Raw genomic sequence first — 15,314 nt, 5'->3', positions numbered from 1 at the left:
CCCTTTTTCCCTCTTTTTTTTTTTTTTTTTTTTTTGTTTTTTTTTTGTTTTTTCTAGACAGGGTTTCTCTGTGGCTTTGGAGCCTGTCCTGGAACTGGCTCTGTAGACCAGGCTGGTCTTCCCTCCTTCTTTCCTTTGAGAGACGGGATCTTATACATGCCAGGCTGACCAGTGGTTCTGGTGAGGCCAACCTGCTGTGGGTGGATGTATTGTTCTCCTAATCAGATCTGGATTTTTGGTTTTGGTCCTTTCCGTCCTCTGGCAACGACATGTGGCATGATTTAAAGCTTCAAGAATTTCATGCTACCTAGCCCGGTGAAAGACAGCCTCAGGAAGCGCAGCAGTGGTGCTGCACACCTTTAATCCCAGCACTTGGGAGGCAGAGGCAGGCGGATCTCTGTGAGTTCCAGGACAACCAGGGCTGTTACACAGAGATGCCCTGTCTCTCACCTACAAAGGGTGTGTGTGTGTGTGTGTGTGTGTGTGTGTGTGTGTGTGTTTGCGTGTGCCCATTTCTCCCTAGTGTGATCCTAGCAAGTGGCTAGGTCTTTCACTTCCCTAATTTCCTTCCTAATATTTAATGTGCATGTGAACAGAAACTCTAAAGGAAGTTCCCAGAGCTACTCTGCATAAATCAAAAGGAAGTCCTCTAAGACTGAATGCTCTATCAAACCAGTTGTCATTTTGTCCTCACATTTCAACCTTCTAGAGCTGTTTGTTGATTTGTGTATTTTGAGGCAGGGTCTCAAGTAGTCTGGGCTGGCCTTCTACTCACGTAGTCAAGAATGACATTGAATTCCTGTTCCTCCTGCCCCTACCTCCCAAATTCTGAGGCGTGTACCATTATTCGCTAGAGTGAGAATTTTTGTAATGTTTCCCTGTGAATTTGGTAGTCCCCTTCCTTTAAGTGCAAGTGCCCCTTTAAGGCCTGGCAGGATGACTGTGGGAAATCAGGTCTAGGCTGTTGTCTGAGGAACCTGGAGAGGGTTCCTTCCTACTGGTCTTGCTGGTGAACTGTCTGCCTTTCAGCAGGGTTCTTGGCCTGATGTCTGAGGTGGCCTTCTTCTGCTCTTAGATAAGGAAGTTTTACTATAACTAGCTCTCTGCTGCCCCCATCTGTCTAGAATCAAGGTAAATGTAAGTACTCATGCCTATCAGCTGCTGCCCCTGTTGGTTAGAAATCCAGTTCTTGGAAGAAGGCTGTTGAGATCACCTTCCCTCCCTTGTGCCTGGCCTGAAATTGTGATGTAGAAAGAAGATAGCGATGCTACAGACATTCATTATCATTTATCTCTCGTGATCTCTGAGTCTCATGTTGCCTTGTCATATTACCTCCTTGACTACTGCGTGCCTTATTGATCTTTCTCTGCAACTTTTTCTAATTATTGTTTAGGGAGCAGTAAAAATACATTGAATGTGTTGTGTTTTCCTTTTCTGGTTTATATATTTGTATATCTGACTTCTCAGAAGAGAAGAATTCATGAGGACAGGGCCTTCAAGATCTTCCTAGTCTCATTCTGTAGTTGGGATAGCACTTGGAATATCCCTTTAACTCAGAAAGGAGGTTGTGTCATTTGCTGGGAACAACCTTTGATCCCAGCATTTGGGAACCAGAGGCAGGCGAGGCCAGCTTGGTCTATAGAGTGAGTTCTAGGACAGCCAGGGCTACACAGAGAAACCCTGCTTTGGAAGAAAAGAAGAGGAGGAGGAGAGGAAGAAAGCTGTCAGTGGGCTCATAACCAGGACTGAGCCTCAGGATTATATTGAGGGTGTTGGGCAATGATTTTGAAAGCACGGGTTTCTACTTATTTATTTTACATCCTGGCCACAGTTTTGCCTCCCCCCTCTTCTCCCAGTCCTTCCCCTCAGCCCCACACCCACACCTCCTCTGTTTCTGTTCAGAAAAGGGTGGGCTTCCCATTGATATCAACAAAGCATAGCACATCAAGTTGCAGTAAGACTAAGCGCCTCCCCATGTATTAAGACTGGGCAAGGGGGCCAGTATGAGGAGTATGAGGAGTAGGGTCCCAAACGCCAGTAAAAGAGTCAGAGACAGCCCCTGCTCCCACTGTTAGGAGTCCACAGAAGGACCAAGCTCCACATTTGTAACAAATATGCAGAGTGCTTAGATCCCATGAAGGGAAAGCACAGGTTTCTAAGCTCTGTCCCTGGAGAGCCATTCAGGAAATGCTGTGGTCGGTTCTTAGAGTTTGTGTTACCAAACCTCCAGGTAATTCTAATATTTTTCTGGTAAAGAATCCCTGTGTTCCACACAGGACTACGTGCAGATACACTCATTTCTCCCTTCAGTGTATTTAACGTGTGTGTATACGTATACCCGTATTGCCAGGCAGGGACTTGCTAGTGTTGGGATTTTAGCATAAAATAGAGGCAGAATCCTTGCCCCATGGAGTTTACATGTAAATATATACAACAGATAAGTGGAAGCAGTCATGAATATACAAACTGCCCTTCTACTATGCCCGGGTCTTATAGGTGTGTTAATTAGTGCGAGTAGTGTGGTGTTTGTTCCAGAAGAGATAGATGCTCCTTTTGCTCCTCTTTGCAGATTCTCAGCACTCTTGTTAAAGGAACACACAGACCTGTGACTTGTAAAATCCGAATCCTGCCATCGGTAAGGATGTGTTATTTAAAGGTTATTCTCTTGTGTGCTGTTAAATCTGGTGGCAAACTGAGCCTGCTTTAGGAGTCAGCAGCTCCTTCCTTGAGTCCTAACGACCACCTTGTGCTGTAATCTTTCTTACCCAGCTAGAAGACACCCTGAACCTTGTGAAGCGGATAGAGAGGACTGGCATTTCAGCCATTGCAGTTCATGGGAGGTGAGCATTTGCCTTCTTAGTGATGGCTGGAAAGGAGATGCCTCAACAGACCCTGCGTGACAAACAGCTTCTCTGTGTATACGGCCTACCTCTGCCTAGCTCTCTGACAGCCTCTGAATCCAGAGACCATTCAAGCTCTGCATTTGTTTATTCATTGAGTACCTTCTGACGGCAGGAACAACATCAAGCATTAGAAACACAAGAGGAGTGGTGGTAGTGCACACCTTTGATCCCAGCACTTGGGAGGCAGAGGCAGGCAGATCTCAGTGAGTTCGAGGCCAGCCTGGTCTACAGAGCAAGTTCCAGGACACCCAGGGCTATTACACAGAGAAACCCTGTCTCAAAAAACAAAAACAAACAAATAAAAAACAAAAAAAGAAACACAGAAGGAAGTCCCTTCCCCTCCCTCCCTCCCTCCCTCCCTGCCTGTGTGCCTGTTTTCTTTCTTTCTTTCTTTCTTCCTCCTTTTCTTGCTTGCTTGCTTTCTAGTGCTGGGGATTACATCCAGGGTCTCGTATGTGCTAGGCCAGTGCTTTGCCATTGAGGAATATGCCCAGTCCATTTTCCCTTTCTTGGTTTGGTTTGGTTGTTGTTATAAAGTCTCATACAGCCCAGACTGGCTTCAGACTCGATGCATAGCTGAGGCTGGCCTTGAACTCCTGATCTTCTTGCCTTCATGTCTTAATGTTGGGATTATAGGTATTCAACACTATAATCAACTTTCTCTCTTTCTAATTAACTAATTAATAGTTAGTTAGTAAATTTATATTTTTGTGACAGGGTTCACTATACAACCTAGGCTGGTGTGAATAATCCTTCTTCCTTAGCCTCCCAAGGCTGGGATTATAGACATGAGCCACCACACTCACTGAATCTTTTTTTCTTTCCTCTTCATTGAGCACTGGCTTCTCCTTTGAATGACCGCAAGCAGATGGCTGTTCATTTAAAGACACTGGCTTTCTTGCCTACCCTTGTTGGACTGCCAGCTGTCCCTGATGTCTGCTTTAAACAATTCTTGTATCTGTAGCTCATGTGTTCTCTATTGGGAACTGAGTCTTTTTTTTTAATTTTATTTTTAATTATATGTGAATGTGTCTGTGTGTCTCGGTGCAGGTGCTTGCAGAGGCCAGAAAAAAAGTGCTGGATCTCCTGGAGCTGGAGTTCCAGGCATTCGGGAGCTACTTGATGTGGGTACTAGGGACTGAACTTGTGTCCTCCGTAAAAGTAGTAAGCACTCTTAACTGCGGGGGCCATCTACACACACACACACACACACACACACACACACACAAATATGGGAGAGGGGTGCTCTCATTGTTGTTCTGACTGGGCCAAATCTCATCATAGAGCCCAAGCTGACCTTGAATTTATGGCAATCCTCTTGTCTCAGTTTTCCAAGTGTTGGGATTATAGGCATGAGCACTAGGGCCTGCTAAGCCTGAGTGTTTCTGTAGGCTGCTCTCTATCTCCCTGTGCAACTTGCTTTCTGTACCTAGCATGTCCTTTTGCATGTAATCCTGACAAATAGACTTGGGCTGACATTCTTTCGTGGGGAACTCAGGGGTTTATAGGAACAGCCCAAGTTGCTGGTGATCTCTCTTACTAAATTTTGGGGTATACCCTGAGCAACAACAAGCAGAACAGTGAAGTGGAGCTGTCCGGATGGAAGCTAGGAGGGTTTGGAGTTGACACGTGCACATAAATGCACATTCTGCATTCCTTGCTGAGGCAGTCGGCTGTAGAGCCAATGGCCTGATGTGAAATCCCAGCTCTGCAGTTTGCTCCCTTTCATTTAACCTCTCTGACTGACACATTCCTAATGTATCAATCAGTACAATTTCTGCTTCTTGCTATTTTATGAAATTGTAAATGAACAGTCTTGCACACAATATGTAGAAAACTTACTTTTCCCAGAAGTTGGATGCAATTAGAAGACGAATGTGGGAGAGTTTAAGGAAGAGCTTCCTGACCATCAGAAATTCAGCAAATGTAGCCATTTAGTGTGGTATAAAACTGGCTGCTGGGGCTCTAAGGAGTCGGAGGTGGAAGCTGGGTTGGCAGGCTCTTCTGAGAAGTCAGAATATAGCACAGGAGCTGTGTTCAAGCAAGGACTGGTTAGTCACCTCTCCTGCTTGTCTTCACACATAGCTTGGCCCAGGCGTCACCGCAGCATACCTAAGATTTGCTTACTCATGCACAAGAAATTTTTGCTTTTGACCCTGGTAGGAAGGAGCCCTGGGTTGTCCTGCTTCTCCTGTGACTTATCGTGATGGTCATGGTCTGTGGTCTGCCCTGGTGGCCCCTGGAACGGGGCCTACCCCGTGTCAGGTGCTTCTCCCAAAGATCAGCTGTGCAGCTTGGCCTCAGCACAGGCAGCTGTATGGGAGTGGCCTGTCTGAGTGGTGGCAGCTGTTCCAGGTCCCTGGGGAAGGGCAGGGCTGGGACTGTAGGGACAGCATTTTTGTGACACTGTCTCTTATTTCTGGCAGAGGCAAGGGGTAGCCAGGGAAAAGCAGTGTGACCTTGGGAATCAGGCCACCCACACTGGTCCTCTGCAGCTATGCCCCATCTTAATGATCTTGAGAACTAGCCTTAACCTCACTCTCTTGCGCCTTTGGACAGAGTCCTTCCCCTAGGTCAGGGAGGCCGTTCCCAGCAACCTGTCCTAGATAGCCCCACAGCTGTCTGATCTGCTTGAGGTTCAGTAGGAAGGACAGAAGGATTTTAGGAGTGTTATGGCCTTTGGCCCTCAGCTCCCAGGACCCACCTCTTTTCTTCATCTTTAAGGAACCGGGAAGAACGACCTCAGCACCCTGTCAGCTGTGAAGCTATACGAGCCATTGCCGAAACCCTCTCCATTCCTGTCATAGCCAAGTAAGCCGCCATTCTTCCTCATTTGCCTGTGCGCCGCCTCATTTAGAAAAGACTTATACTAGCGTTAAAAACTGGAGTGACAGGGGGCTGGAGAGATGGCCCAAGTGGTTAAGAGCATTGCCTGCTCTTCCAAAGGTCCTGAGTTCAATTCCCAGCAACCACATGGTGGCTCACAACCATCTGTAATGAGGTCTGGTGCCCTCTTCTGGCCTGCAGATATACACACAGACAGAATATTGTATACATAATAAATAAATAAATTAAAAAAAAAACTGGAGTGACAGAACATGGAAAAACTGATACAAGCCAGACACGGTGGCACACACGCCCAGTGTAATCCCAACCATAGTGTAATCCCAAACTACGGTGTCAGAGAGGCAGATGGATCTCTTTGAGTTCAAAGCCAGCTTGACCTATATAGGAGTTCTAGGACAGACAGGAGAGACCCTGTCTAAAAACAAACAAACGAAAACTCCAACAAAAACCAAAACAAATACAGGGCTGGAAATTTTGCTTAACAGTTAAGGGTGTCTGACACCAAGCCTGACCATTGCAAGCTGACAATCCTGCAACTTGACCCCTGACCTCCACTTGGGTCATGTCATCTAGCTCCCCCATCCCTAACCAACCAAATAAATATGAAAAAAGAAATACCTAAAAACTGGCCATATGGGTTCATAGGGGTTCTCCCGAGACTGAACTGAGGACCAGGGAGCCTGCATGATATTGACCTAGGCTCTGCATGTATGTGACAGTTGTGTAGTTTGATCTTCTTATGGGACTCTTTTGTTTGAGACAGGGTTTCTCTGTAGCTTTGGAGCCTGTCCTAGAACTAGCTCTTGTAGACCAGGCGGTCTCGACCTCACAGAGATCCTCCTGCCTCTGTCTCCCGAGTGCTGGGATTAAAGGTGTGCACCACCACCGCCTGGCTCTGGCTCTTATGGGACTCCTAACCACAGGGATAGGGACTCTCTCCGACCTTTCACTGTCTTTTGGGACCCTATTTCTCATACTGGGTCGCCTTGCCAGCCTTAATACATGGGGAGATGCTTAGTCTTACTGCAATTTATATGCCATGTTTTGTTGATATCCATGGGAGACCTGTCCTTTTCTGAATGGAGACAGAGAGGAGGGGATTGGGAGATAGAGGGAGAGGAATGGGGGAGAGGGACTGGGAGGGGAGAGGCTACTGCTAGCATGTAAAATAAATAGGTAAATAAAAGGAAAAGGAAACTGACCATAAAGGAAAGTGGGGGGAATGGAGTGAAAGGAGAAAGTTAGGAGTGTGGCTGGCACTGGTGTTTGGACCTAGCACTCCGATGGTGGGCTAGGCTGTGGGTAGGAATGAGAATACTGACAGCGAAAAGGTTGCAGAATCAGACCATGGCAAGATGGTGCCACACCTAGAGGTAGATGTGCAAGGTGCAGGGGCTATGTGAGGAATCCCAAACTAGAGCTCTTAGCAACATGACTCAACATAAGTCAGGTAGAAGAAATCCAGACAAAGACCAGGGAGCACACATCTTTAATTCTAGCCCTTGGGAAACAAAGGCAGGTGGATCTCTGTAAATCTGAGGCTAGCCTGGTCTATATAGAAAGTTTCAGGTCAGCCAAGAGAATATGGTGAGGATGTATCTTTGAAGAAGGAAGGAAGGAAGGAAGGAAGGGAGGGAGGGAGGAAGGGAGGAAGGAGGGAAGGAAGGAAGGAAGAAAAGAAAAGGAGATGTATGGATAGGTGAATGATGCCAGGCATTGTGGCTCACACCTTTAATCCCAGCACTTGGGAGGCAGAGGCAGGCAGATCTCTGAGTGTTTGAGGCCAACCTGGTCTACAGAGTGAGATCCAGGATAGCCATGGTTATATATAGAGACCCTGTCTAAAAAGAAAGAGAGGAAGGAAGGAAGGAAGGAAGGAAGGAAGGAAGGAAGGAAGGAAGGAAGGAAGGAAGGAAGGAAGGAAGGGGGTGGAGAGGAGGGGTGGAGAGGAAAAACCCACTGGGCAACTGCAGACACTTGTGCTAGCATATGTGGGTGTTGATGACCAGCTAGTTGTCTGTGTTGAACACCTAGGAGTCCAGCTCATCCTTCTACCTTAGGACACCAGAGACTCAGGGAGCCTGGACATTGGAAACAGGGAAGTCCTGAGCAAAGTTACCTCTGATCAGTGTGAGGAAGAAGTAGTGATGGGTGGTTGCTAGGACATATAATCTCAGAGAAAGAAATTTTAGAGGTGGCTTTCAGGGCCCCTGCTTTTCCTGTCACCTCAGAGTCCTCCCAGCACAGGTGTCTCTGGACGGGGACTGACTTTGGATGAAATAGTTGAGAACAGAGAAGTCCCTTAGAGCAGCAGGGTGGAAGGAGGGGATTGTGACCAAACCTAGTCTTATTTTCCACCGCCATCATCAGTGAGCGCGCCCTTCCTAGGGTTTTGAGCTGGTCCTCAGAGGGTCTATGGACAACTTCTCTGCTTGGAGTTTTTTCTGTGGCCACAATTCCACAGGTTTTGCTTTTGTTTTTTTAGTCTTATATTTTAGACAGGGTTTTACTGTGTTGCCCCATGCTGGTCAAGAACTGACTACATGACCCAAGCTTACCTGGAAGTCATGATCCTTCTGCCTTGACTCCTGGGTGCTGCTGTTCTAGGTGTATGTCAGCTGATAGCTCAGGTTTAGTCCTACATCTTCAGATATTGTCTCCTTGGCCACTGTTCTGGGTAGTAGAGAAAAGTCAAATTTCTAAAATACCTCTTCAGTGCCAGCCATGGTTCACTTGCCAGGGGGGGTTGCTTTCTAATCACTTTGTGAAAGTTCTGATAGTTGAAGGAACTTGGCTAATGCCGTAGTAATGATGAATGGCAGATGTGAAAATCATCTTTTTCTGGAAACACTGGTGGGTTCCATTATGGGATCTTCCTGTGCCCCTATTGCTTTTAGTGGAGGATCTCATGATCACATCCAGCAATATTTGGACATAGAGGACTTTCGCCAAGCCACAGCCGCCTCTTCAGTGATGGTGGCTCGAGCAGCCATGTGGAACCCCTCCATCTTCCTCAAGGATGGCCTTCGCCCCCTGGAGGAAGTCATGCAGAAGTACCTCAGATATGTAAGTCTTTGCACTTTTTCTTGCTTTTACTTTTTAGTTTTGATATAGAATCTCATAGCTTCAATTGACCTCTAATCCCTTATTTTTCTGCCTCTACTTCCTACGTGCTGGGATTACAGGCATATGTCACCGCATGCTGTAGAATAGCCTTTCCTAAACCAATTTCTTCTCACTATGAGTATGGTTTTTGCTTTTTTTTTTTTTTAAATGAGTTTCCTGAGTACAGTTCTAGGGACAGTGGGATTCTACTCTGGGCTACGCCTGTTCCTGGTGGGCAGAAACAATAAAATGTCCTCAAAGTTCTTCACTGAGTTGGATCTGAACAGAAGCTCCAGCCTTCTCACAGGGCGGTTTTCCACCTCCCCTTTCGTTCTCAAGTCTCACTAACGCCTGGGGTTATTTATGCATTGGGTGCTTTTTATGCTGGGATCGTAGGATGAGGCAGGTATCCAGTTCTTGGCAGCTTCTGTCTGAGCACCTCCTCTCCTCAGCGCTATATCCCTTATCCGCTTGGTTCTGGGTGTCCTGGTATGTCGGCTCCTGCCCAGGTCAGCTGTCCAGCTCTTCTGGCCACCTGGCAAGCGTGTGGCAGAGAAGAGATGTTCAGCCGTGCTGAGCCTGCTTACTAGGTGAAGGGTGAGGCTGTCACTCTTGCTCAGCCATCATTTGGCAGCTTTCGAGAGGGTGTGTTGTCCTGGAGAAAGAGTAGCCCCAAGCATCAACATGGGTGCTTCTGGTCTCATCCGGTACTTTCTGGGCCAGACAAGCTGAATCACGGGCCTGCCCTGGCTGGGACTTACTCACGTATCCCATACTTTCTCCTGAGCATGCCATGGCCCCTTCCTAGGCACTGGAGACAGGCCTAGAGGAAATTCTTCAAGCGTAGGGGGTGAGTGCTTAGAGGAGGTTCTGGAGGCCTACCTGTAAAGCCTGTACTTCCTGCTGCTTTCCTGCCCAGCACCTAGCTGGGTGAACATCCATGGTATTATTTCTGGGTAGCCATCTTGCTTCTCTGGGCCTCACTTCTCAGGCTGCAGAGTGAGGTAAAGCTATACTTATCTTTGCATAGATATACAAATTGATAAGTCATGTGTATGAACATGCTTAGGAGATGGGGTTGTGCCCCACCCATATAGGGGAAGTTGGAGATTGGTTAGTCAAGATGTAGTTGATCCTGGTTGTAAGGAATCTTACCCCTGTCCTAGGGCTAGATTTGCCTTGCCAAAATTTGGTGTGTTCCTTTTCTCTGCCCCAGAAGATGCTCAGCGTTAGGCTCTCTGTGGTAGCCTGGGGTAACTGAAGCATGGGTTGATTCTTTATACTGTTATCCCTCAGTCAGGCTGTCTAAGTGGGTATGCTGTTGAACACGAGCCCTAGTCTAATGCTCAAGCTTTGTGTGACAGCAGGTGGACTAGATGGCAGGTCTATAGTAGTTCTTATATGGGGTCACGTCGGGTGGCTGTAAGCACATCTAGTGCCCTTTGAGAGCCCCTTTCCTTCCTGGTGGAAGCTCAGATCTCAGTGTTTGCTGGTAACTTGTGGGCTCATGCTAGTTCTCCTCTTAGGCGGTGCAGTATGATAACCACTACACCAACACCAAATACTGCTTGTGCCAGATGCTGCGGGAACAGCTGGAGTCGCCCCAAGGAAGGTTGCTCCATGCTGCCCAGTCTTCCCAGGAAATTTGGTAAGAGTACAAGGGTCTATCCATCTATTCTTGGAGACTTGACCCAGATTTGACCTTGATCCCTAAGCTATTTTGCTGAAGGACCAGGGGCACAACTTCTGGATGTGTTTGTGCAGGAGTTGAGTGGTCGTACAGTTTTGCTTTCACAGCTTTGAAGCCTTCCAGTCTTTGAATGATCTAAGCAGCAGTTTGGTTACTAGGGTACTGTTAAAATAGAGGAATGCAAAACATAGGTCTGGGAATTCCTGAGGAAGAAGGTTTTCTATTAATGGGCCTTTTGCCTGCCAGACTAACAAGTGGTCAAGAGAGACAAGGCTTTAGAATGGAGCTCTTGACATATGCCTGTGCCAGAGACATATGCCTGGTCAGAGAGGCTACTGCTGGTCCTTCAGATCAGGTGATTAACACCTGGAGGTCCTTGGCAACCAGCTCTTTCAACTTCCTGTCTACTGTTGCCATGACTCATGTTTGGGTCCTCTGTCTTATAGGTCTTTTCTCCTCATGTTGGCTGTCTGTACCTTCCTTCCTCCATTGCCTTTCTGAATCACTCTTGCCTTCAGGGACCCATGGTTTTTTTCTAGAAGGCAAAGCTCTTCCAGAATCCTTTTTCTACCTTTGGCTTGTGCTATTGCCAAACTTCTGAACATAGTGTTTTTTGAGTTTTAGAAGAGAATGTAACTCTGGAGCTCTGAGTGGTTCAATTGGTAGCCATGGGCAGTGAGGAATCAATTAGCTTTTCCTCCCATGGGTCCTCATGAGGATGATACTATGTACATCCCAGTTGTTGAATCAGTATAGGCCAGCTCTGCCATGGCTTCCTGGGTACATCCATCTGTGTGTTCATCCTTGGGAGAGAGATGAGAATCATGGGGGATAACCTCTGGAACCTTTTCTCCCCAACCCAGCCTCCCTCCAGTGTTCATACTCAAAGATTCAAATTTATTCTCTACTTTCCATTCTAGGTAGCTGCTAGGGTGTATAGGAAGCACTTTTTGAAGTCAGACCCTGGTTTTGTTATATGTGGCACAGGAGTTTCTTTTTGATTGGGTAATGGGCTCCTGCAGTACTTTGGATGCTGTTCCACCAAGGTTTCTATCCTGCTCCACCCCTTTCTCCACAGTGAGGCCTTTGGCTTTGGTGCCTTCTATGAGGAGACCATTCGGAAGCTAGATGCCCGGCGAGCTGACCTCTTGGCTAAGACTCCAGAGGCAGTTGAGGAACCCACTGAAGACACATCTGGCATCATTAAGATGGCTATCAGATTTGACAGGTATGTTTCTACTATATTCCAGAACCAATTGTGTAGGAGTTTTAGGGGCTGTTATGTTAATAATGTCAAACTTAGCAACTACAGGTTTCCTTGTTCCTAGTCTCCAACTTCCAAATAAGGTGCTTTTTGTTACTGTTTTTTGTTTGTTTGTTTGTTTTGTTTTTGAGACAGGATCTCTCTACGTAGATAGCTCTTGTTGTCCTAGAACTCCTCACTGCATGGACCAGGCTGACCTTGAACTCACAGAGATTCACTTGCCTCTGCCTCCAGACACTCAAAGTGTGTGCCACCTCAAGACTTTTTACTGTGTTGTTTTTGTTTTTTTTCTCAAGATAGGGTCACTCTGTGTAGCTTTGGCTGTCCTGGAACTCACTATGTAAACCAAATTGGCCTTGAACTACCTCTATCTGCTTCTTGAGTGCTGGGATTACACGCGTGCACCACTACGCCCAGATTTTTGTTACTGTATTATTTAAGACAAGGTCTCTTTGTAGCTTTGACTGACCTTGAACTTGCTGTGTAGCTGTCGACCCTGAACTCCTGATCCTCTTGCCCTCCAAGAGAAGGTGTTCTTAGGGAAGATGGTTCCTGAAAGCCCAAGCAGCCTTGCTGGGGGCATATTTTTCTAAGACAGAATCGAACTTTACTTTTTTCCTGATCTACTCATTCCCTTTCACAACTTGGGACAGGGAGATGGGTCTTCTGTTCTTTAGTCTGTGCTTTTCCCCTGAAGCTCCTCAGGGGCTGTAGGAACGCTGACTTTACTCGACTGTGTACCCTTGCCTATACTGCTGCCACTCACCGGGCCAGCGGTGCCCTCTCTAGGCAGAAGTAGCCTTAGTCTGACTCTGCCTCACATTCTGACTCAGCTTTGAATGGTGCTCGCATTCTTGTACTCTGCCATCTGGGTCTGAGACTTCTCTGGTCTCCAGACCCAGACCAGGAGCCAGTCTTGTCTGGCAAGGACTTGAGGTGGGGTTAAGAGGACAGCTGTTGGGCAATCATATGCCAGAGGGAGTTCCCTGTGGAAGATGGAGCATATCCCTTTCACCCTGTCACAGACTTACTCTGAAGCCAGAGTTTATTGTGTCTATAGCAGAGCAGATAACCGTGACACTCGGCAGATGGACTCAGTGGGCAGTAAGCTAGAGCTGTCAGCCCCCTGTATAGCCACCTCCATCCTTGAAAGGCAAAGTGAACATTCTGGCCGCTGAAGGCTGTTTTCCCGGCTGCAGCTCGGAGAAACTGGGAGTTCTCACGTGTGCACTCATTATTCTAAGCATGCAGAAGCCCATCTTTCCTTTAAATAAAAACTTAGGCTGCAACTGCTGGTAGAACAGGAAGGGAGTGGGTACAAAAGCCTCGGGGCAGCAGCTCGATAGCTCAGTTTCTCCAGTTCCGGTGGTAGCACCTATCAGTAGCTGATTGGTGGCTCTTGCTAAGGGATAGAGTAGAAGTGGTGAACGGGCCTTAACTGTTTCTCCTCCCTTCCCTAGGAGAGCATACCCACCCCAAATTACCCCCAAGATGTGCCTACTGGAATGGTGTCGGAGAGAGAAGTTGCCACAGCCCGTGTATGAAACAGTGAGTTTTTCTGGCTGCTGCCCGTCTGGCATCCAGCCACATTGCTGCCTGCACTGGTATCAACACCCCAGTGCACCACAGTGCTCAGCTCTAGGCTGCTTTCTTAGCACCTGGACTTGATCCCCACAGATGTGCATAAGTTACTAGGAGCAGGGCTAATTACTGATAGCCCTTTACCTCTGACCTTGGGCTTTTGTCCCATTTTGGCAGATATATCCTTGGATTGGGCTTCAGCCAATGGGACACAGAATTATGCCCACACACAGGGCCCCTGGGGTGGAAACCTTGAGAGAGTCTTGCTTCACTTCCTCTGGTCCCTGTGGCTGCTCTGTCTTTCGTACTGACCTTCTGGCCTCCAGACTTACACTTCTGGGTCTAGTGTCCCCTCTTACAGAGTGACACCTGGAAAACAAACCTAACATCTGTCTCTTTTGTTCAGGTTACCAGCTCCCCAGAACACAAGACCCCAAATACCTTGCTGTTTTATCTCTTCCACTGAGCTTTCTACTCCAGCCACATCCCCTGATCCCTCTGCCAGGTGCACCTGTTTTGCCCCCACCCTTGTCCCGTCTCAGTCCTTTGCCATCTGGTGAACTCCTTTCTGCTGGGAACTGGCCCACATAGAAGCCAGTAGGCAGAGGCCCCATAGTCATATACGGTCTCTGATGGTCCTTTGTTTAGTTCAGTGGCAGAACTCTGACACACTTGCCATTATGGTCAATTTGCATAACTGCCTTTTCCCCCTTGATAGATGCAGCAGGTACTTTCACGTGGGCGGAGCATGTGATGAGGCAGCCTTCACTTGACTTAAGTTAGAAGTGCTTCCCTTTCACTTCTGTGTTCTCCATGTGATGAGGCAGGTGGGCAATCTTGTGTTTCCCTTGCTCTCCCTGCACCAGGTTCAGCGGCCCGTAGATCGCATGTTCTGCTCTGTCGTCACTGTTGCGGAGCAAAGGTACCAGTCCACGTTGTGGTGAGTTTCTCGTCGGATGCTGTGAGACTCTTGGTGTGGAGGAGTTGGGTGTATTGTTTGTGAGGGCCCTGGATGATGACCCTCTCACCAGTTTATCAGAATTTCTGGAAAGGACGAGACTCGGGACTTCAAGACTGTAGTGCTGCTATTTGTTTGCTTTATTAATTAATATATTGCTTTATTTACCCAGGGACAAGTCCAAGAAACTGGCGGAGCAGACTGCAGCCATCGTCTGTCTGCGGAGTCAGGGCCTCCCTGAGGGTCGACTGGGTGAGGAGAACTCCTCCTTGAACAAGCGCAAGCGAGAGGCCCCTGATCAAGATCTTGGGGACCCCAGAGTTCAGGAGCCAGCACTACCTGGGGAGATATGCAAGAAGCCATTTGTAACCCTGGGAAGTAGTGAAGATAATCTCCTGGAAGGCTGTTGACTGTCCCTGTCACCAGTGTGGGGACTGATGTGAAAGTGGTTTGGGTGTTGGGGCCTAAGCCACATTCCACTGGACACTTTTCTAGCCCTCGCCATTGCAGACGTTAGAGGTCCTGACCCCGTCCATCAGTCTGAAACAAGTGCCAAGGGCTCTCCAGCGGTAATCCTATCTCCTCTCATAGGTCTGAATGGCTAAGCCAAGTTCCCAGTGACCTGAATGTTTTTTTGAAAGCAAGGTTTTCAGGCCGCACCTCTAACTTGACATTGGTACTGTGCAATAAAGATAGCCTGACTTTCACCCATGGCCAACTGCGTCAGCCTTGGACTACATCCTGGCATAATTACTGCTTCTACCCTCTGAAGAGCTGCCGAGTTCCAAAGCATGCCTCTTGCATGTAGGGAAAGACTGGATGGACCTTTAGGGTCCATTGTATTTTGGTGAAAGCAAGAAAGGACCAAAAAAAACCATTTTAACGGTGGGAACCTAGGTGTTAACCATCAGTTGACTTTGCCAACGAGAAGTTCTATGTAATCCAGAAAAACAAGCGTATCTGATA

General features: G+C 47.6%; 1 protein-coding gene across 4 annotated transcripts in view; it reads left to right on the top strand.

Moving 5' to 3' along the window:
• Dus2 (dihydrouridine synthase 2) overlaps positions 1 to 15,314 on the top strand; it is a 42,887-nt gene extending 27,573 nt beyond the window's left edge. For 3 of the 4 annotated variants that reach the window (XM_005345433.3, XM_026778720.1, XM_026778721.1), the window contains 9 exons: positions 2,570 to 2,635; positions 2,770 to 2,840; positions 5,628 to 5,714; positions 8,648 to 8,816; positions 10,382 to 10,503; positions 11,624 to 11,773; positions 13,270 to 13,357; positions 14,257 to 14,330; positions 14,521 to 15,314. In XM_005345433.3, coding sequence (XP_005345490.1) covers positions 2,570 to 2,635; positions 2,770 to 2,840; positions 5,628 to 5,714; positions 8,648 to 8,816; positions 10,382 to 10,503; positions 11,624 to 11,773; positions 13,270 to 13,357; positions 14,257 to 14,330; positions 14,521 to 14,758 — 1,065 coding nt within the window. In that variant the 3' untranslated portion in view covers positions 14,759 to 15,314. Of the gene's footprint in view, positions 1 to 2,569; positions 2,636 to 2,769; positions 2,841 to 5,627; positions 5,715 to 8,647; positions 8,817 to 10,381; positions 10,504 to 11,623; positions 11,774 to 13,269; positions 13,358 to 13,796; positions 13,896 to 14,256; positions 14,331 to 14,520 lie in introns of all 4 variants that reach the window. The other variant, XR_003376851.1, reaches the window with a different exon arrangement.

Source organism: Microtus ochrogaster, chromosome 4 (assembly GCF_000317375.1).
Source record: "Microtus ochrogaster isolate Prairie Vole_2 chromosome 4, MicOch1.0, whole genome shotgun sequence".
In the NCBI taxonomy this organism is placed as follows: Eukaryota; Metazoa; Chordata; class Mammalia; order Rodentia; family Cricetidae; genus Microtus; species Microtus ochrogaster.
The sequence above is the reverse complement of the archived record's forward strand: the minus strand, read 5'-3'. Positions and strand labels throughout refer to the sequence as shown.